Source organism: Hypanus sabinus, chromosome 7 (assembly GCF_030144855.1).
Source record: "Hypanus sabinus isolate sHypSab1 chromosome 7, sHypSab1.hap1, whole genome shotgun sequence".
Lineage (NCBI taxonomy): Eukaryota > Metazoa > Chordata > Chondrichthyes > Myliobatiformes > Dasyatidae > Hypanus > Hypanus sabinus.
The window spans coordinates 48,731,276-48,754,908 of record NC_082712.1 but is presented as its reverse complement, the minus strand read 5'-3'; the positions used below and the strand labels follow the sequence as shown (position 1 = coordinate 48,754,908).

The window sequence follows — 23,633 nt, the reverse complement described above, 5'->3', positions numbered from 1 at the left end:
ACACCATCGCACTGAGCACGGGGTCCCCCAGGGCTGTGTGCTCAGTCCACTGCTGTTCACTGTGTTGACCCAGGGCTGTGTGCTCAGTCCACTGCTGTTCACTCTGCTGACCCACGAAGGTGCTGCAACACACAGCTTGAACCACATCATTAAGTTCACCGATGACATGACTGTGGTGGGTCTCATCAGCAAGAACGATGAGTCAGCATACAGTGAGGAGGTGCAGTGGCTAATGGACTGGTGCAGAGCCAACAACCTGTCTCTGAATGTGAACAAAAGAGGTGGTTGTTGACTTGCGCTGAACATCAACAGCTCCTCGGTAGAGATCGTTAAGAGCACCAAATTTCTTGGAGTTCACCTGGTAAAGAATCTCACCTGGTCCCTCAACACCAGCTCCATAGCAAAGAAAGCCCAGCAGCGTCTCTACTTTCTGCGAAGGCTGAGGAAAGTCCATCCCCCACCCCCCCATCCTCACCACATTCTACAGAGGTTGTATTGAGAGCATCCTGAGCAACTGCATCACTGCCTGGTTTGGAAATTGCACCATCTCGGATCGCAAGACCCTGCAGTGGATAGTGAGCTCAGCTGAGAAGATCATCAGGGTCTCTCTCCTCGCCATTACAGACATTTACACTACACGCTGCATCCACAAAGCAAACAGCATTATGAAGGACCCCACACTCCCCTCATACAATCTCTTCTCCCTTCTGCCATTTGGGAAAAGGCACTGAAGCATTCGGGCTTCCACGACCAGACTACGTAAGAGTTTCTTCCTCCAAGCCATCAGACTCTTCAATACCCAGAGCCTGGACCAGGCATGGGCAAACTACGGCCCGCGGGCCATATGCGGCCCGTTAAGCTTTTTAATCCGGCCCGCAGAACTTGATGAAATTATATTAATAAACCTTGTTAACGTTTTTTTCCCCGCAATTCTGGCGTTTTCCCAATAGATGACGCACTCTATATACATTTGTGGCGACCCATTTCCTGGCACATCCGTACCGGCTCACAATTAGCCAGCGTTCCGGCTAAGGGAGATAGCCTGCGGGGATTTGCGAGCACAGAGCTTTGGAGCCTCTGCGCCACGGTTGGCAGGTTGAGGGAGGCTTAAAAGTGAGGCTGGGGATTTCAAATAAAGTTTTTTTTTCTTCGACTGCAATTACCGACTCCGTGTCGTAATTTTAGCGCTGCATGTAGCACAACGCTACGCATTGACCTTTGTTGAGGTGCAGCGTATTACTCCACATTTGCGCTTTACTCTTTGTTCGGCTCGACCTATTTGTGTGAACAGGCGTTCAGCGTCATGAACATCAACAAAGCCAGCCACAGATCCAAGTTAACTGACCAACACATCAGATCCATCCTGAGAATCGCCACAACAAAACTAAATCCAGAGTTTGATGCGCTGGCTAAAAAGGGAGACCAACAACACTGTACCCACTGAAATTTAAAATAAGTTTCTTCGTTGTGTTATGTAAAAAATGCATTTGAAAATATTTTTCTCAATAAACCTTACATGTTACATGTCATTTCTGTTAAGTGATGGACATGAGTAGTGCGCAGGTGCACGTACGTTCTCAAAATAAAAAATGCGCTCCAGATCAAATAACGCGCTCTGCATACTGGCGCGCTGTCACTGTTCTGTCCTTATGCTGGTCATTGTTGAGTTTTGGCACAGGGGACAATTTAATAAGAAGGAGCAGGACAAGTAGACCTGCATCTCCTACCGTTTTTGAAATAAAGACAGGAGGAGAGTGATGATGATAATATCTTGAAGGATAACAGAATTTTCAGTGCTTTAAAATAATAACTGTTACTATTAAAAAAAGCTATATTTTATTCATTTAATTTTCAGTGTTTTAAAAGTCATTTCAATAAATAGCTAAATACCATGGGACTTCAAAGACAGATATTTTGTTGTAATGCATTTGTTCATTTTCAATTGAAATTAAAGCAAATGTTTTCTACTTATCCCATGATATTTTATTTTCTCTTATGAGATGTATTACCAAAACACTCCGTCCATCTGCTCCTGGTCCGGCCCCCCTGTCAAATTTTAGAACCCTTTGTGGCCCACAAATCAAAAAGTTTGCCCACACCTGGCCTGGACTGACACCAACTTACTGCCCTCTACTGTGCCTATTGTCTTGTTTATTATTTATTGTAATGCCTGCACTATTTTGTGCACTTTATGCTGTCCTGGGTAGGTCTGTAGTCTAGTGTAGTTTTTTCTGTGTTGTTTTTACATAGTTCAGTGTAGTTATATACTGTCTCATGTAGCACCATGGTCCTGAAAAACATTGTCTTGTTTTTATTGTGTACTGTACCAGCATTTATGGTCGAAATGACAATAAAAAGTGACTTGACTTGAATTGAAATGCTAGATTTTAATTGAAGTTGGTGTTCGAATCAAATCAGCCATCACCTTATTAGATAGTGGGACAGGAGTAAGTGGTTTATTCCTTCCTAGGTTTGGAATACTCCAGTGAATCACACGAGGTGCAGTTTAAATGATAAAAATGAAACTTTTAATTTGACTTGACAGTTGGGAGTATCCCTGGATGAAACGGTGACTGAGAGAGACTTGGATGATCTTCTTTGGGTCTTTGGGTGTGAATCTTCAGCTGTAAGTACTCCTTGATACACTATTTAGGATGCTTCAGTTATAATTGTATTGCGAATTGTATTTGCAGCACTTGATCGTGTTTTCTTCAGAGACATAACAATGCAAGTTTCAACTTGTTAATCCCTTTTCATGGTGTAGGAGCTAAGAGGAGAATTTTAATTACATGGTGAGAAAAAGAACTTGTATCTTATGTGCATTTTCATGTATCATTCCAAAATGGTTCGTGGGCGCTGCATTGCTTTTTTTGAAATGTGGTCATTCCTTTAGGAAACCCAAGCTCACTGCAACTGGTAGATGACCAATTAATCAGATTTGGTGCTGTTGGCAAGGTTACTAACATTCATTGGAAGCGTGGAATATTTTAAGTTGGCCTTAACTACTGAGATGGGGTCCCATTCAAAGGATGATACCATTGTCATTACAACATTCACCACACAGCGCCGTGTGTTCTGTTTTCTGTTTCCATAGAGGGGTTCGAGCCCATGACTTTCTGAAAAGCAAGTACTGCAGCTCTTTAGAGGCAGTACTTAAGGTTTTAAAACTGGCTTAAATCCTTTTCCCTGACATCTGGACAGATAGATTTGGTTTACACATGAATCAGATGATACTGGAATACCAGTGTTCAGATTAAACATTTAATTATTGTCTGCCTGTGTGACATGACTCGTAAGGGAAAGTGTTAAAAGGGATTGCTATTAATATGTTTCTGCTGTGGTAGTAACTTTGTGGCTCTGAGTAGGGTGGCTTGTAGAATGAGATGGATTATTTGATTCATAGTGTGGAATGTTCATTATTTGTCATGGACTCTGCTTCCGATCAAACTGTGAACTGGAGTCAAAGTGTATTGACTGCAGTCTATTGTGTTTTTGATTGAATGGTTCAGTGCATTTTTCAAGAGTTTAATGTGTAAACTTATTCATTTTAAAGGAGTTGATCGCAGAGTCAATGGGCGATGAGACAAAAGGTATCTCAGCCACACAGTTTAAAAGAACGAGCAAGTTCCTTATGCATCCAGTCTTCAACAGGTCAGTAAGAAGATGAGATTGTACCCCAAGCCTTTCTGTATGTAATCAGTTGAAGGTATTGAAGTATAATTATTCTGTATGTGTTCAAATGAAGGCATTGATGTAAAGCTATTGTGCCGTTGAAAGTGCAGTAGAGCATAGAAAACGAATGATTTCAGTTTTTCTTTCTAAATTCTTCCTTCACATACTTCATTGCCCCTTAGCATATCATTGATGTGGCGAAGTCCCACATCTTTTCTAAAGTTCGTGCTTGCCAAATCTTCACTCTGGATGTACGGTGTGATGTGGTAACACACAGGAGAGGTGGTCAGCAGGGTGTGATAACATCTCACTCACTCATCGGACTGACCTTCACATCATTCTGTGGAGATTAAAGCGTCTGCCTCCATGGAAATCCTTTTCCATTTGGTCCGTAAGCTTCACCTGGATGGATTGGGTTGAATTGCTAATGAAACACTTGTTAGAGTCGTACAGCACTGAGACAGGCCCTTCAGCCTACTATTGATACTGACCATGAAATGCCTGTCTGCACTAATCCCATTTACCAGCACATAGTAGAAAGTCTTTGTTATTGTTCCGGTGTTCCTGCGCCACTTGCAGACACCACTCTGTTGAAACAGGGTTTGCACCTCCTATCTGAAGTGCTTTATGTACACCAATTTGGAATTCACACTAATAATCAATTGATATTAAAAAAATAATATTTAAACTGCACCACTATTTATACTAAGTGGGAAATATGAATATTTTAAAAGCCTGAGTAAACCTGATGAATAGAGAAAAAGTTAATCATTTAACTCCTTTTTCTTTATTCCTTGATTTTTACCTCCCAAATCATAAAATTGAGTTTCAAATGTATATATGAGATCCCATTGAATTTATAAAGTTTGTTTGAATAATGCCATCATGGCTTTGAAATAAAGAATCGTTATGTGGTTCTGCTAATTAAACAATTAATTTGTTTGACTACATTTACTCTCACCATTCTGGAAATTTATCCGCAAACTATCTTGAGGATCTGGCTTTAAGATAAATATACCCATGTCCCTTTATGCTTGCTTTTCGTGCTATGTTCTACTGAAACTGAATTTATTATCCAATCTTAAACATATGTTCCTAAGTCTGTTCAGTCAATTTTATTATCTGTATGTAATTGGCTCTTTCAGATGATTAATTTGTTGGCCTGTGTATTTCAGTTACCACTCAGAAACAAACATTGTCCGCTACATGAAAAAGTTGGAAAATAAAGATATTTCACTAGTTCACAGCATGATTCCTCTGGTGGGTGATAGTTTTATATTTTTTCACATTTCTATATGTTTTAACCAGATTTTATATTTTGTAATCATTCATGTTTGATCTCTCTGAACTAGGGGTCTTGCACTATGAAGCTGAACAGTTCCTCAGAGCTTACTGTAAGTTTGCTTATACTTCACTTCAACACCAGTATTTTATGTATTGCCTGAAGTGGAATACAATCTTAACTTTGTTGAGTCTATTTAAGGTAGAGATTGATGGGTTTTTGACTGGACCTGGCATCAAAGGTTACGGGGAAAAGGCTGGGAGCTAGAGTTGATGATAAAAAAAAAGATCCGCCATGATTGAATGGCAGAGCAGACTCAATGGGCCAGATGGCCCAATTGTGCTCCTATGTCTTATGGTCTTAACTGCTGTTCAGGTCAATGTAGTGGTAGCCACCCTGTTTCACATTCATGTTACACTTACAAATTGAGACCTTCTACCTTGTACTTGGATGCCCAGATGCTTAATGACCTGTAAAACTTACATGAAGAGCTGAGAAAGGACATCAACACGGTTAGCATTGACTTCTCCTGGAACAATCATTGGAATTTTGCAAATAAATGACCTTGAGCTTTTTAGATTTTAAGTTTGAGATTGAAGTAGGTGGCCACATCTATGTTTTGCTTTAAAAGGGAGGAGTACTTTGCTAATATTTTCAGCAGCAATCTGCTCTGTTTTGAGGCATATCTGAACGCGTCTCCTCATCCAATGAAATCCTCCCAGTTTTTAGAGGCTCTGAGATGATATATAAAATGTTGAGTGAACACTAGATTGTTTGCTTCACCTAAACCAATAGATAAAGATAACAGCACATGAATAACTGCCAGTTTGATTTTACATTGAGTTGTCTCCTCAGTCTCCAGTGAAGATTCACCATTGATCAGTGGGAGGTGTGATTTCACCATACCATGACCAGGTCCCCTAATTTCAAACAACTGAATCCAAAGATTCAAACATGCCACAAACTCCCTTGTAGTTTCAGCTAATATGCATGTATAGAAGTTCATACTGAACCAAGGATGTTAGTTGATGCAGCTGTAAAATTAATTGGCTAAAGCTGCCATGTATCCTGTGTGTCAATCAGTAGGTTGCAGTGTGAAGTCAGTGAATATGAATATTCATGGTGGATGTTTGCTTGTTCCTTTTCTTCGTCTCAATATTCTGCAGCCTATCACGTGGCCAGAATTTGGAAATATCCATCCTTTTGTCCCTCTGGATCAAGCTCAAGGCTACCAGCAGTTATTCCATGAACTGGAACGGGACCTGTGTGAAATAACAGGATATGACAAAATATCTTTCCAACCAAATAGGTAGGCCTTTAGCTCTATAACTTATCTTTTTGTTCTTGAATGTTTATCAATGTTGTTTTTACACCCACTGAGATAGTCACATAATTAATACGATTATTCCTTTAATCAATCCTGACAAGGGGTCTCATCCCAAAACGCCGACTAAGTATTCTTCTTCATTGATGCTGCCTGACCTGTAGAGTTCCTCCAGTAATTTGTGTGTGTTGTTCTAGATTTCTGGCATCTGCAGAACCTCTTGTGCTTATTCCCTTTCAACTTCTTCCTTTTGAATCCTGGTACCATGCTAAATAGGAGTTTCTCTGCTGGGCCACGTTGTAGAAACAATGCACTGGATCCTGGCCGATTATCTTACCAGGCAGTGTGGTCAGTTTGTACACAAGGTCAAAGTTGAGTTTACTATCAATATGCACAAGTACCTGTTTGCAGAGACAGTGAAAAACTTAACCTGTAGCAGCATCACAGCCAGATAGCATCAGAGGCACAACGTTCACAAGAAAAACAGAAGTTAATCATAAGATAAACATTGCAAGAAAGAACTCAATTAGAGCAATAAAACCAAATTCCACTGCGGTCCAAATTAGTCACAGTATTGCTGTCCGGAGCTAGTGATTAAGGTTGGTTCGAGAACCAGAGAGTTGAAGGGCAGTAACTGTTTTGGAACTGGTGGTGTGGAACTTGACGCTTCTGTGCCTCCTGCCTGAGAACAATGCAGGAGGATGGAAACTTTGCTGGTAGATTTTGTCTTTGTGAGCTGGTACCTCATGGAGATACTTCCATGTGATGGTAGAGAGGGATGGGTCAATGATGTATTGGTCTGAATCCACATTCAAATTTCCGTGCTCAACCAGTCACATTCTAATAATTGATCCTTGATTGGAAATGAACACGGTGCACCTGGTAGAGTTACAAAGTGGCATTGAGTCATGTTCAGTCCTGAACTCTGTTGCTCCCTGTGGTGGCTTGGTCTGTGTGCTCCAGTTTCCTCCCACGTCCCAAAACTGTGCAGGTGGCTTGGTTATTAGGGCACAGTGTGCAGGTGATGGTCGAGTCCGGTGGGAGTGAGGGTGAGGTTGGTGGGGATGTGTAGAAAATAAAATAGGTTAGTGTATGGCTGGTGTAAACTTCTCTCTACTGGTTGTATACTTTAGACTCTGAAGCTAAGTACAGCTCCAGTACCACATTCAAGTTTGCTGATGACACCACTTTCATTGGCTGAATCAAAGATGGTGATGAATTGGCATATAGGAGCAAGATTGAAAACATGGCTGGATGGTGCCAAAACAACATCCTCTCACTCAACATCAGCAAAACCAAAGAGCTGAAAGGAGGAGGGAGTGAGAGATTCTTGCGCCAGGCCTCATCAGAGATCAGAGGTGGACAGAGTCAGTAATATTAAATGCCTTGGCATTATCATTTCAAAGAATCTGTTTTGGGACCAGATAAGAGTCATTAGAAAGAGGGCACATCTACTTTCTTAGATGTTTGCGTAGATTTGGCATGTCATCTAAAACTTTGACATAGGCACTACTATCTGGGGACACCAATGTCCATGAATGGAAAAAGCCTACAAATAAATACAACCTGGTGCATCATGGGGAAAAGCCCTCCTCACCACTGAGTACTACAAGGAGCATTGCCTCAAGAAGGCAGCATCCTTTGTCACACCCCCCCCCCACATCACCCCACTGCACCCCACCCAACCTCTACCCCCCACCCCTCTCTCTCCTTCACCTTTATCAACCAGGCACCTGAAAAGGTCTGTGAGTGAGTGTACATACATGTAACCTGCCCACATCTGAGAGACAGATAATGTTAATGTGTGTGGAAGCAGGAAGGGTAGCACAAGGCTTTCCAGCCTAGCCAAATGCAGAGGATTCCAGTTAAACGGGTCACATTGGGATCAGTACATTTTGGCCCAATTAAGTGGCTGTCCCAGTTGGCCAAAGTTTCATGAAAATAGTTAAAAATTTATTTAAAAAAAAGACAAACTACCATTTAACTGAGCAATAACTTGTGTATTCAAAAGAAATACAGACAAATTAGAAGATAATCAGTAGTACTGCAGTACTGTAAGACCACGTATTAGTTCCTAATAGTTATCAACAGAGGAATTCTATTTTCTAAGGAAGCTGTGATCCTTCAATGTGTGTAGCAGGATGTTATACTGAGTGCAGAATTCTTTGTGGCTTTATGTTGGGGGAGCAGCATCGTGCTGGTGGTGCAAAAAGACTAAACTCACCAAAAAGACTGGATCCATCCTCGGCTACCACCTGGACACTTTTGAGTTGGTGGTGGAGAGGAGGACACTAAACAAACTGTTATCCATAATGGACATTGACCTACTGAATAAGCAGCCGAGCACCCTTTCAAACAGGCTCAAATTTAGTTCCGCTGTCACAAGGATTGTTACAGAAAATATTTCCTACCGAATGCAATAAGCGTGTACAACAGTTCATCTCTGTGCAACAGGACAATTCAAGTCATAGTACAATAGTCTCTGTGTTATTATTTTGCAAATTATTGCACATTGGTAACTTATTATTGTGTATGTTATTATTCTGTACTTTATTACTAGTTAAGTCTGCACACTGCTAAGTGTGTTTTTAAATGTTGCTGCTGTAATAAAAGAATTTTCCATTTGGGATCAATAAAGTATTTATTATTATTATTCATCCAGTATACACTGCTACGTTCTTTTGACTGTAGAAAAGACAATATCAGTGCAGACACCTGGTGCAGATAAATTGACTGCCTTTACTGCTTTTTAATTTGGTGCCTATTGAGCCAAATGAATAACATAACACAAACACACACAGCTAACGCTATTTAAAATCTGTTCACTCAAAGCACAATGTGGTGCATAAAGGCCACACAAGTGCATGCAACTGGCGCTAGTTAGAAACGGTTCATCGAGTCTCCAGGCCCAATTGTAGTATAGGACTTGTAGATTGGCTTTTTGTGCAAAATTTCAGTTTTAATCAGGCTGCAGGAAAAACAGATAGGTTGCAATGAGTTCTGTGTTTGCTTCAATACTACTCTCAATGCAAACTTGCCTCAGTATTGCTGTACCTTGCCAGTCATGCCTGAATGTGATTGTAGGCAGTTGTCTTCAGCAGGTTACTTTGTGGAGGAAATACTCTCTTATGATCTGATTGAGTTCGTAATCAAGTGATACTGATCTCTATATTTAACCACACTTTGGACTGTTATTGACAAAGGACTGCGGAGCTGATTGACTTTGTTTAATTAGAAATAGAACATGCTGATTTAGCACAATGCCAGCACAGTGTAGTTTACTAAGATAACATGAACTTGATAAGGACATTTTCTTATGGATAGGTTCCAGACAGTGTGAACTCTTAGTAATGATCCTTCTGACTAGCAAGTCAGAAAGAAAAGTTTCAGCTGCTGCCATTTTAGCTAACATCAAGTCTGTTTTTCTGAATATGGTTTCAACAGTTATTTGAACTATATTTTAAAATTTAGTGAAATATAATTTTACTTAATATTTTTATTTTCACATAGAAGAATACAGTGTACATAAGGATATATATTATGAATCAAAAAAAGATAGAATAGTACTGAATACATTATATTTAAATCACACTTGCAATTGCAGTACCCTATATTCATAATCAAACACATATGTTAATTAAATTGTAATTTGAATTGTAATAATTTTATTATAAAAAAGAATCTAAACCAGTAATTTTGGTGTAATGCCGTTATTGGATTATGAGTTGATAATGACATCTCATTTTTACCGTAATGTGAGAGACACTCTGTACAGTAATCAAGTTGAAGCGATAACGAGTGTGTGTGTAAAGATGCACTACAGAGCTCCACATGCTGTAGTAATGCCAACCACACCTTTGCATTCAGCATAAGAGTCTTCCAGGTCATTACTCAGTTCTCGGAAATTGGAGTCAACTTCTTCCCTTGGTCACAGTCCAGCAAACTGCTGGAGCCATAGGTTGGTGACTGTGGAATATTCATCCCACGCGGATGAATGCCATGTCAGTGTTTGCAGTTTGGGCTCATTGTACCTTCCCAGACAACAGTCAGGGTGGATGAAACAAATGCAGGAGAGGGGTGGAAGAAAAGCTCACATTTTGCAGTATAGTCACTGTAAAATGGGAACCTCCTTTCAATGAGAATGCCTGTTGCAAATGCTTATCCCTTTGCAGTGGTATATCAGCACACTCACACCCTCTCCATTATCCTGCCCTTAAGTAAAACAGCTACTCAGCGTTTTTGATAATGACCATCTACGCATGCAAGGTGGCCACAGGCAGCAGGAGCTCACTGTTATTGCTGAAATCCTCTGAACGTAGAGTATTGAACGCTTTGATTATCTAAGTCCACATGTAGATAAATAGAGACCTGCTTTGCAAAGTAGCATTTCTAATGTGGGCTGAATACGTATTTGTATGCCTTATCTTTTCTGAGTTATGATAGATATTTTGGGTACCATGATATACAATGAACATATGTTTAATGTGTTTGGCTTGAATTTAATTTTTGGGTTTTGTCAAGATCTCACTCCATTGGCAATAAACTGCTGTGACAGAGATTGTGTTCATAACTTGCTGAACGTAGTGATGGTATGACAATTAAGATGTTGAGGCAGCACAAAACAAAACTATTGTTTGTATTTCAGAGTCACGCTGCTGATACATGTGTATAGTTAAAGGCTTGCAGTAATTCAGTCACTTGCTTGTGGTGTGACTCAGTTGCATTATTGTTTTGTACTTGTCTCATATAGAATTTTATATACAGAATTACTGGGTGTGGATGATATTTTTATTGTTTATAAGAAAGCCCCAATACTTTGTCCTTGCATCTTTCTTATACGCTTCGACTTTGTTTTTTGTTGTACAGTGGTGCCCAGGGTGAATACGCAGGTCTGGCAGCAATCAAGGCTTACCTAAACTCAAAGGGAGAGTATCAGAGAACTGTAAGTAGCAAAGTGAATAACTGTGCATTGAACGCATGGAGTGTGCACTCACTATCAGCCAGAAGCTGAATCCCGGGATTTCTTCATACGTGGATTCTCCCTTGCCCTCAGTTGATGCTGCACTTGGTATTGGGGCTTCCTCATCCTAGTAGGCCAGAAGGTATTCAGAGCAATTTGAGAATGGGCAGAGAGCTGAGGACTTGCTCTTTTTTAATGTAATAATACTATGATGGTTAGACTGATGAGGAGAATGGGTAAGAAAGTGGCAGATGAAATACAGTCTTGGAAAATGCATGGTCATGCACTTTGGTAGTAGAAAAACAATCTGCAGACTATTTTCTAAATGGGGAGAAAATCCCAAAATCTGAGATGCAAAGGGACTTGGGAATCCTTGTGCTGAACACCCTAAGGGTTAAATTGCAGGTAGAGTCAGTGGTGAGGAAGGCAAATGCCATGTTAGCATTCATTTCAAGAGGTCTAGAATACAGGAGCAAGGATGTGATGCTGAAGCTTTATAAGACACTAGTGAGGCCTCACCTTGAGTATTGTGAACAGTTTTGGGCCCCTCATCTTAGAAAAGATGTGCTGGCATTAGAGGAGGTTCACAGGGATGATTCCAGGAATGAAAGGGTTATCATACAAGGAACGTTTGATGGCTCTCTGGGTCTGTACTCACTGGAATTCAGAAGGATTGGGGGTGTGGGGGGGGGGGTGATCTCATTGAAACCTTTCGAATGTTGAAAGACCTAGACAGAGTTGAGGTGGAAAGGATGTTTCCCATGGTGGAGGAATCTAGGACAAGAGGGCACAGCCTCAGGATAGAGGGGCACCCACTTAAAACAGAGATATGGAAAAATTTCTTTAGCCAGAGGGCGGTGGATTTGTGGAATTTGTTGCCACATTCAGCTGTGGAGGCCAGGTTGTTAGGTGTGCTTAGGCAGAGATTGATAGGTTCTGGATTGGACATGGCATCAAAGGGGAGAAGTCTGGGGAGTGGGGCTGAGGGGAATAAAAGGATCAGCCATGATTGAATGGCGGAGCAGACTCGATGGGTCAAAATGGCCTAATTCTGCTCCTATGTCTTAGTCTTATATTAGGGCAGATTAAAAAAAAGCTTAGCCAGTGACACAGGTTTTAGAAGCAACTCGAGACAGGATGGATGGTATAGGGAGGGAGAGTAGCCAAAGGCCAGGCTGTCAGTGGCAGAACAATTAAAGTTGAACCAAAAATCAAGGATGGCAGATATCTGCGAAATTCTGTAGGTCACGGGAGCTTTTAGATTTTGGGAGTGAGACTGTCATGAAGTAATTTAAGAAGTACAACGTGGGTGCCTTGTTCACGTGGAGAAATTAAAGGTCATGAGGCACAAAGGTGAGATGCCGCAAGGAAACAGGGCCTTCAGCCCAGCTAGGCCATGCTAGCTATCATGCTACCAAGCTCGTCCCAGAGCCTTCTTACACCTGTTCTATCCTACAGGTGAAGGAACACATGTCTTTTAAAGGAAAACCAAAATCCTACTCAGATCTTGCACAGACACTGGAAATATTGCTGCAGTCAAGTCAGCAACAGTCCTTTCCTGTTTGTTGCACTACATGGCCAAATTGGGTAAATTACTAATCAGGATTAAAGGATCAAAATTTATTATCCATAACTAGGACCATTCTAGACTGTCTTCCCAGACAACTGATTTTAAGTGTATCGTTCAGAGATGTGAATTGATCGCATGCCATTGAAGAGCTAACACGAAGGCCACTATCCTTTAGGCATCAGCACCTAACCCCAAGCAGATGTGGTTTAGTTAGTCCCGATCTCCTTTTCTAGTGGTGATGTTTAAGAAGTTTTTAGTTAGGTACATGAATATTCAGGATAGGAGAGTTATAAGATCATGTGTATACACCAGGGATCATTTTAATTTGACATCATGCACAAGCACAGACATTGTAGACCTGGTTCCTGTTCTGTCCAATGGTCAAAGACCTGTTCCTCTGCTGTTCTGTCCGATGGTCGAAGGCCTGTTCCTGTTCTGTCCTGTCCGATGGTCGAAGGCCTGTTCCTGTTCTGTCCAGTCCGATGGTCAAAGGCCTGTTCCTCTGCTGTTCTGTCCGATGGTCGAAGGCCTGTTCCTGTTCTGTCCAGTCCGATGGTCAAAGGCCTGTTCCTGTTCTGTCCTGTCCGATGGTCAAAGGCCTGTTCCTGTTCTGTCCTGTCCGATGGTCAAAGGCCTGTTCCTGTTCTGTCCAGTCCGATGGTCAAAGGCCTGTTCCTGTTCTGTCCAGTCCGATGGTCAAAGGCCTGTTCCTGTTCTGTCCAGTCCGATGGTCGAAGGCCTGTTCCTGTTCTGACCTGTCCGATGGTCGAAGGCCTGTTCCTGAGCTGTCCTATCCGGTGGTCAAAGGCCTGTTCCTGTTCTGCCCTGTCCGATGGTCAAAGGCCTGTTCCTGTTCTGTTCAATGGTCAAAGGCCTGTTCTTGTTCTGTCCGATGGTCAAAGGCCTGTTCTTGTGCTGTTCTGTCCGATGGTCAAAGGCCTGTTCTTGTGCTGTTCTGTCCGATGGTTGAAGGCCTGTTCCTGTTCTGTCCTGCCTGATGGTTGAAGGCCTGTTCTTGTTCTGTTCTGTCCGATGGTCAAAGGCCTGTTCTTGTGCTGTTCTGTCCAATGGTTGAAGGCCTGTTCCTGTTCTGTCCTGCCTGATGGTTGAAGGCCTGTTCTTGTGCTGTTCTGTCCGATGTTCTATTCTAACTGTGAATAAATCGGAACTGCTGTTTGCACTCTTTGTCTATTTTCAATCCTCTGTATCTTAGAGAGATGGAGGTACAAGGCTCAGAAACCAGTTCTTCAGCACACCACATCCATCAATGACCTATCTACACTAATCCATTCACCAATAATTACTCCACACCTTTTCAATTCATCTCCTCACCTGGATACATCCTGAGGGGTTTGAGAGTGCCCAACTGCATGACCCAGTAGGCACTGCATCCAGATTCCTTCCACTAACTAGGTTAAAAATCCTTCCTCAGATTTCCTTTAAACCTCTTCCTCCTTACTGTCAGGTCAACAGTGATGAGGTGTTGTAACCATACTGCAAACAAGATTGGGGTAAGAACCAGTAAAATGCTTTTATTCCTCCTTGATCCAAGGCTACAGATTCAGTTATTCTGCAGAAGGGTCATTGGTCTCACAGGTTAGGGTCACAAGAGGCTGCAGATGTTGAACTCTGGAGTGACACACAAAGTGTTGCAGGAACCCAGTGATTCAGGCAGCATTAATGAAGAGAAAAGGACAATCATGGTTTTGATTGAGATCCCTTATCAAGAATTCACTGTCCACATAGACGCTGCCATACCTGCCGAGTATCTCCAGCATTTTGTGTGGAGTAGTCACTGGTGTAAGTTAAAATGAAACATCCCAACCTTTGATTTGCAGCGAACACCAGTGTTATCTCAGTAATCCCATGTTGAAATTGCATGTGCTACACTATATCTTCAGACACCAGTACTGGATGTGTTTTGATTTTTGCTTACGTCTACTCGTTGCCTAACCTGTTTGCTCTTTTCTGCTATTGCTGCTAGATCTTTTCTCATATGTGACTTACAAATTAACATTACGTTGTTAATTTTGATACCAGTGAAGACTCAGCAGCTGTTTCTGATCTGCTGTTCATTTGGTTAGATTTTAAGTTAATAATTTATTTCTTATCTAATGCTTTGAATGTGACTGGTGCTAATTGGCCGCTGCTCCCTAGCATACACCTGGCTGATGTTCTGTCCTTGGACAACAAGCTGTGCGAACTGAGAGCCAGAATTTCCTACCGCGGGAAACAAACGAATGTAACGTTTTTGCTTCGTGGAGACCTGGGTGACGGAGGAGATACCAGATCACACCATCAAGCCCTCAGGGTTCTCTCTGTTCCTGGCGGACAGGTTGGAAAAACCTATCTGGGAAGAGTAAAGGAGGTGGGGTATGCTTCCTGGTCAATAATGCTTGGTGTGACCCCCGGAATGTGCATGCTCTCAAATCGTTTTGTTCCCTGGATCTGGAGTACCTTGTGCTGCTGTGCAAACCCTACTGGCTGCTTAGGGAGTTCACGTCTGTTACCATCACAGTGGTGTACATTCCGCCCCAGGCTGATACTGACCTGACTCTCAAGGATCTGTAGAAGACCTGGACACGCAGAGGCTGCCTGCATCATCACTGGAGACTTGAATCAAGCGTTGCTGTCTAAAGTCTCTCTGAAGTTTTGTCAACAGGTCCAGGTGAGGACAGCGGGAGATAGCATACTCAACCACTGCAACTCTTCCTTCCGCAATGCTTACAAAGAGCTCCTTTGCCCCCAATTTGGAAAATCGGGTCACTCCTTCACCTTGCTGCTACCAAAGTACTGGCAGAAGCTCAAACAAGAGGCGGCCATAGTTAAAACCATCAACTGTTGGTCTCCATGCCTTCATGCCACAGGACTGCTTTGATGATGTTGACTGGAATGTCTTCTACGATGAGAATGTCTCTGCTTTCACGGATGGAGTCGCAAGTTTCATCTGGAAGTGCATCAAGGATGTTGTCCTCCAGAAATTGGTCAGGGTCTCTCCAAACCAGAAACCCTGGATCAACAGTAACATGCGAGCAGCACTTCCCACGTGACACAGAACTTGTGTTGCCGGTAATCAGCGGGAGCGGCAGCTACGATCTGTGCAAAGTCATCAAGGCAGTGAAACAACAAAACGGACAAGATCTAGACACAACTTTCCACCAAAAACACACACAGCTTTTGGCAAGATCTACACACCATCACAGACTTAAAAGCTAAATGCAGTGGAGTTTCCAACATTGCTGCCTTTCTCCCAGACGAGCTAAGTCTTTACTACACTTGGTTTGATGTTGCCAATGCTGAGCCCCTGAGAAGGCCTACGGCTGATGTGACCTGCACCTTGGTCATCTCTGAAGCTGAAGTATGCTGGTGTTTCCAATGAGTGGAGAGTCGCAGGGCTGCGGGACCGGACGGCATCCCAGGGCAGGTACTTGGTTTGTGCGTGGCACCACTAGCAGGTGTGTTTATAGACATTTGTAATCTCTCCCTTTCCCAGTGTAGAGTGTCCTCCTGTTTCAGAACATCCACTACTGTCCCTGTACCTTAAAAAGACCAAGGTAACCTGTCTGAACGACTGGTGTCCTGTCGCACTCACCTCAATAATAAGCAAATGCTTTGAGAGGCTGGTCAAGGACTACATCTTCAGCATGCTACCACCCACACTGGACCCCCTACAATTCACCTACCAACACAACCGATCGATAGATGACACAATAGCCACAGCTCTACACACCGTTCTTCCACATCTGGAGAAGAAGGATGTTCATGTGAGAATGCTGTTCTTGGACTACAGTTCAGCATTCAACACCATAATTCCCTCCAGGCTTGACAGGAAGTTCAGAGACCTCGGCCTTGACCCTGCCTTATTCAGCTGGATCCTAGACTTGCTGGCAGGTGGTAAGAATGGGCTCTCTCACCTCTGCTCCTCTGACCCTCCACACAGATGTCCCTCAGGGCTGTGTCCTAAGCCCCTTTCTTTACTCTCTGCATACCCATGACTCCGTTGCCATCCACAGCTCCAATCTGCTGATTAAATTTACTGATGACACTACACTGATTGGCCTAATCTCAAAAAAAAACAATGAGGCAGATGACAGATCACCCTGATATAGTGGTGTCAAGAAAACAACCTGTCCCTCAATGTCACAAAACAAAGGAGCTGGTTGTGGACTACAGGAGGAATGGAGACAGGGTAACCCCTATTGACAACAATGGACCTGGGTTGAGAGGGCGAACAGCTTTAAGTTCCTCGGCATAAACATCACCGAGGACCTCACGTGGTCTGTACATACCGGCTCTGTGGTGAAAAAGGCATAAAAGCATCTCTTTTACCTCAGATGGTTGAAGAAGTTTGGTGTGGGCCCACAAATCCAAAGAACTTTCTATAGGGGCAAAATTAACAGCATCATGACTGGCTGCATCACTGCCTGGTATGGGAACTGTACTTCGCTTAATCGCAGGACCCTGCAGAGAGTGGTGCAGACAGCCCACCACACCTGTAGATGTGAACTTCCCACTATTCAGGACATTTACAAAGACGGGTGTGTGAAAAGGACCCAAAGGATCATTGAAGACCCAAGTCACCCCTACCACAGTATATTCCAACTGCTACCATCCAGGAAATTTTACTGCACCATAAAAGTCAGGACCAACAGGCTCCGGGACAGCTGCTATCACCAGACCATCAGACTGCTTAATTCGTGCTGACACAACTGTGTTTCTATGTTACATTGACCATCCTGTTGTACCTACTATTTATTAGAAATTGCACATTCAGATGGAGACGTAAAGGTTTTTACTCCTCAAGTATATGAAGGATGTTAGTACAGTCGGCCCTCCTCATCCGCGAGTTCCGCATGCGTGAATTCAACCAACCGCGAATCGAAGAAACCCGGAAGGGCTCTTCCAGCACTCCTTGTTCGAGCGTGTACAGACTATTTTTTTCTTGTCATTATTCCCTAAACAATACAGTATTACAACTATTTACACAGCATTTACATTGTATTAGGTATTATAAGTAATCTAGAGATGATTTAAAGTTTACGGGAGGATGTGCGTGGGTTATCATGGATGGGGATCAAAAAAAATACCGGAAGTTCTCTTACTCAGTAAGTCGGAACAGGTACATCCAGTATTATTTAGCGTCGGTTAGTCAAATGTTTGTCTTAGTATATATTTTACCTTTCTATGCATATAAAGCACTTAAGAAACTATGTTTCAGCACCGGGTAATCCAGTGACAGATCGCTCTCGAGTGTGCTGTTCATCCATGCCGGGTTGATGTGAAGGATCAAAACCCCAAAGCCCAATAATTAAACCACTGCGTTGCTTAGAAATAATTGTAGCTTTCATCAGGGCAGAACCTTTCTCACTTTATCTTTTTAAATTGTTCCGATCGTTGACCGACTGTAGCCTAACACTTTTCCAGTGACCGATGGCGTTTCACCTTTTTCTGATTGCTTTATTATTTCCACTTTATTTTCAATCGTGATCATGATTATTTTCCTGAACAGAAACACTGCGGATTCAGAGTTTCACCGCTGAGTCCTAATGTCCACCGCACTAAGACAGGTTGAATAAGAGACTTGTGCATCCACGTTTTTTGGTATCTGCAAGGGGTCCCAGAACTAATCCCTCGCGGATAAGGAGGGAGGACTGTGATAAAGTCAATTCAACTCGTTAAGCTGGTTCTACTGGAATCACAATTCCTGCTATGCTCAGCTTTCCAGCTGGAGTTTCACTCTCCTGGTTTGGTCTGAGCTATGTTTCTATGCCACATTTGAGTCTTGAAAACCACTGACCCACCCCCAAACCAAACCAAACTCTACCATCTTCTCACTTCAGTGCACCTCTAAAACCTGACAGTCAGAACCTCCCCTGGGTTTGCTCTGATGTGTCTAACTTTGACACAGCTTCTCATCCACCAGCCACACTGACATCTGATTTTGGGCAACAGATAAATAAATAAAAAACAAAAGTGAATGTTGGAAATACTCAGCAGCTGAATCGGTAGAAAGTTCCTCAATAATCTTCAAGCTGCATGTGTCAGTTTCATCGGGTCGAGTCACCACTGGTTTATTTGCTTTATTCCTGGTTTTATTTCTTCTTGTCTTCATTATCAGGGTCTGAATAATTACAACAAAGCCAGGCTTGATGTATGTTGAGTTTCCATCCAATGAAGTGGCACATTTTGCCTCCGTTTTATTTTTTATCCCTGTCTAAAGCATTATCATATGTCTGCTGTTAACTCTCTCTCTGGATTCTTTACCTTCCGCATCCATACCCCAAACTTCAAATACTCCATGACCTTCCTACCAACCAAGGCTTCAATAGACAATAGGTGCGGGAGCAGGCCATTCGGCCCATCTAGCCAGCACCGCCATTCACTGTGATCATGGCTGATCATACACAATCAGTACCCCGTTCCTGCCCTCTCCCCATATCCCTTGACCCCGCTATCTATAAGAGCTCTATCTAACTCTCTCTTGAATGCATCCAGAGAATTGGCCTCCACTGCCTTCCGGGGCAGAGCATTCCACAGATCCACCACTCTCTGGGTGAAAAAGTTTTTCTGCATTTCTGTTCTAAATGGCCTATCCCTTATTCTTAAACTGTGGCCTCTAGTTCTGGACTCACCCATCAGCGGGAACATGCTTCCTGCCTCCAGCATGTCCAGTCCCTTAATAACCTTATTTTTCAATCAGATCCCCTCTCATCCTTCTAAATTCCAGTGTATACAAGCCCAGTCGCTCCAATCTTTCAACAGATGCCAGTCCCGCTAGAGTAGTGATTAATGGGTCCCTTTCGGAATGGCAGGCTGTGACCAGTGGGGTACGCAAGGTTCAGTGCTGGGACCGCAGCTGTTTACAATATACATTAATGATTTAGATGAAGGGATTAAAAGTAACATTAGCAAATTTGCTGATGACACAAAGCTGGGTTGCAGTGTGAAATGTCAGGAGGATGTTATGAGAATGCAGGGTGACTTGGACCGGTTGGGTGAGTAGGCAAATGTATGGCAGATGCAGTTTAATGTGGATAAATGTGAGGTTATCCACTTTGGTGGCAAGAACAGGAAGGCAGATTACTATCTTCATGGTGGATGTCCTCTCTCTCTGCTCTAACTTTGGAAGAACCATGGCCCCTGTTCCATATTCTGTGGTTACCATAGTTACTTCCCAGTCACCAGGCTGATTCCTGGGATGTGTGGGTTGTCATTTTTCATGTGGCTAAGAACATCATACACGTATTCTTGTGAGTTTAGCAGAATGTAGGCAAGTTTATTGAAAAATATTAGATCCATTGGGGCAAAACAGGGCAAAGATTGAGATGTTTAACTTGTGGGGGAGCCTCAAATGAGGGTATATATTTACAAGATGGGGGCAGTTAGTGAAACCTGATCTGTGAAGGAATTTCTCTTTGCAGAGCACGGTGAATCTCTGGGATTCTCTACGTCAGATGTTTGTGGAGACTACCTCATCAGGGGTAGATATATTTTTGAAAGGTTTAGGAATTCAGCGCTATGGCACAGAAGAGGAGTTGAAAACTGGGGCAGATCAGCCATTATGATATTGAATCGCAGGGCAAGTTTGAGGGGCGCATTGGCCTAATGCTGCTATTTCATGAGTATTTTTGGGTAATGTTTACTACAGAACAGGACAAACCCACAGAAATTATTTCCCCCTCTTTCCAAGAGGAAGCTGCATTAAGGTAATGAGATCTAGCAGAATTCAGCAAAGGTTAAGAGTGCTGATTCTCCAGCTACATACTTTTATCTATAAAGTTAAATTACAGTATGCAAAGTTACAGTATGCAAAGTTGTTCCCAGAATAATACATCAGCTCTTGTTAAAGAACCGCTTCCCTCTGGTGGTTGACTGGAGTATTGATTGTGTACTGATCTAGAGTGAATGGGTAAACAAAATGGTACTGGAACTGTGGAAGCATTTGTGTGTCTATGAATAGATGGGAGATATTGGCAAGTGATCAAAGTTATAGACACTCCCTGGAATAAACGTGGAACCTTTACTTTGGGACAACTTGTTTTCCATGGTCAATCTGAATTTGTGACCCGGAGATGGTTTACACCAGCTGTCAACTTTTGACCTGATTTTCCAGATCATAGGTTTGTTCTTTTAATTTAACATTGATCAAAGCATACAATTACTGCCTTCAAAATAAGAGTTTATTTCTTCCATTTTGAGCCTCTTAATACATTTTTTGAATTCTGGCATTTGAAACAATGTTATTATAACGATTCATTCATTTATTTTGGAACTAAAACATTTCTGACTTCAGTACTCTGACCTGAATGTTTATTTATTTATTTATCGACTTATAGCACAGAATAGGCCCTTCTGGCCATTCGAGCCCGACACCCAGAACTCCCCCAATTTAATCCTATCTTAATGACAGGACAGTTTACAATGACCAGTTAACCTACGAACTGGTACATCTTTGGACTATGGGAGGAAACCAGAGCACCTGGAGAAAACCCACACAGCCACAGGAGAACATACAAACTCCTTACAGACAACAGCTGAAATTATACCCTGGTCGCTGGTACTGTCAAGTGTTGTGCTAAGCCACTACCATACTGTGTCGTAAAACCACAAGTTGAGGAGAACTAGCAACACCAAACCATAAATGAGCCAAGTAAGCCAATGTTGTCTTCCTTTACCGGAATTTTCTGCAACATATTTTTTAAAATAACACCGTGTAACGTTGCAGCAAATAATGTTTTTTTTAAAAGCAGGAATTTGTTGAGTAGGTAGAGTTTCGATCCTGACCTCCAGCCCTGTGTGGAATTTGCACATTCTTCCTTCGACCGTGTGGGTTTCTCCATTTTCTTCGGTTTCCTCCCACATCCCAAAGACATGCAGGTGGGCAGGTTCAGTGATTCCTGCAAATTGCTGTGCGTGTGGGTGGATAATTAGAATATCAGAGTGGGAGGCAATATTAGGCAAGTGAGAGCGGATAAATCACAAGAAACTCAGTGAGAGAATGGGAATAGATTGTGGTCTATAAATAGTTGGAGTATGACAGGACTATGGATGCATCTGTACCTGCAACAGCCTAACATATGCCAAGCCTGTCAGAGGACCAGAGTGGAATAGGCCCGCTCACTGCCTCCTGCCTGCCCCACCGTTCAATGTGACCACGGCTGATCTATGCTGGCCTCAGTTCCTTATAACCCTCAAATCCTCAGTCTTTCACATATTATTCTATCCCCACCTTAAATATATCTAATGACCTGGCCACCACAAACCTTGGAGGCACTGAATTTCAGAGATTCACATTCCTCTGAGGAAAGAAATTTCTACACACCTCTGTTTAAAGTAACCAGTCCCTTGTATCTACGTTCCCTTGTATGAGACTCTCCCAGCAATGGAAACAACATAACATATAAAATGGGCCTACACTCTGGCTGCTCCCTCTGGGAGCAGATCTGGGGACTCCGTCTGGTTTGGAATGTTGTTGACTTGCTTCTGTTGTTTGCGTGATGTGTGAGTGTTTTTTCTCTCTCTGCACAGTGGCTTTTTTTGAATTGCGATATTTGGGTTTCTTGCTTTGTGGCTGCCTGATAGCAGATAAATTTCAAGGTGCATAACTTATTCATTTTCTATGCTTTGAATCTTGAATCTGCCTAGTTAAGCCTCCTTGGCATCTTATATGTTTTAATAAGAACACCCCTCAATCTTATCAGCTCTTGATAGGACAACTCTCTTATCTCAGAATCACCCCGATGAATCTTCTTTGGACTGATTCAATGCAACTGCATCCGTTTTTCTTTCAATAAAGGGACCAAAATTGTGGTTATGTCTTGCCATGAAACATAGACCTTTCTTCGTGAAACTACAAGATGTGGCCTTTTCTAAATTAAATACTGTTGAAATTCTTTCACTAATGTGGGTATTACACAGGTGCGCCTAAGTACTATCATAATTGTCAGCTTTCTCCGTGTTGGGGTTTCCTAACATTTTTGGTTTTGGTGTTGCAGGTTCTTCTCAACCTTGTGACTTCACTAGTGCAGGTCAGAGAATTGGAATATGAGCCTTTTTAACTGTTCCAAGAACTTTCATTCCCCGAATAGCCACTTAGTTTTTCCAAGTCCAGGTCTACAACTTCTACTCTTCATTTTGCCGTTTTCCCCTGGCCTCTATCACTGCCATGCACCCCATACGCAAGACTAAATTCAGGAATCATTATGTAACTTTGTCAAACACACCTTTAGTCTGTTCACCAAGTAATAAATTATAGCCTTGTAACAGTGGGTAGTTTATGAACCCAGATTACAAAATGACCCCTTTAGGTTTAGTGATCAATTGAAACTACAACCAAAGTATGCACTTTGATGTTGTTTTGAAGGTAGTTTGGAAGACATGTGCAGTACATCATTCGGCAAATAGAATATTATTAAGCCTTATCTGAGCTTGTTAAAACCAAGCAGTGATTTTTGTAGAACAGAATTGTTGGGAAGCAGTCCCATTATAAAACAGTTCCCTCGCCTCTTATATCAAAAGCTTGGATCATTTTCTTACACAAAAATAGGAAGTGTTAGAGAACTCAGCAAGTCAGATATCATCAGTGAAAAGAGGGAGAGTTACTTTACATGGCAGAGAAGGGTGTGATAAAGGAATGTCTGATTTGGGTGCAGTGAAGATGAGACTTATGTTGCTTCGCCTGTGTGACATTTGCTCATTTTGTATTGTATGGTGTGATTATATATAGAAAATGGATTGGCTAGCAAATAAGGCCTGCTTTCAGACAAACAAGAAAAAAGAGGGAGCTGTCTATATTTGGAGAATTCAGAATGAGTCCTCAAGGTTG

At 42.3% G+C, this 23,633-nt stretch overlaps 1 protein-coding gene across 1 annotated transcript in view; it reads left to right on the top strand.

Annotated features, from left to right (window-relative positions):
- gldc (glycine dehydrogenase (decarboxylating)) overlaps positions 1-23,633 on the top strand; it is a 206,309-nt gene that overhangs the window by 145,868 nt on the left and 36,808 nt on the right. Inside the window, exons 11-16 of the mRNA XM_059974643.1 lie at positions 2,546-2,626; positions 3,554-3,651; positions 4,848-4,932; positions 5,025-5,066; positions 6,121-6,263; positions 11,145-11,220. Of these exons, the coding sequence (XP_059830626.1) occupies positions 2,546-2,626; positions 3,554-3,651; positions 4,848-4,932; positions 5,025-5,066; positions 6,121-6,263; positions 11,145-11,220 (525 nt within the window). The remainder of the gene's footprint in view (positions 1-2,545; positions 2,627-3,553; positions 3,652-4,847; positions 4,933-5,024; positions 5,067-6,120; positions 6,264-11,144; positions 11,221-23,633) is intronic.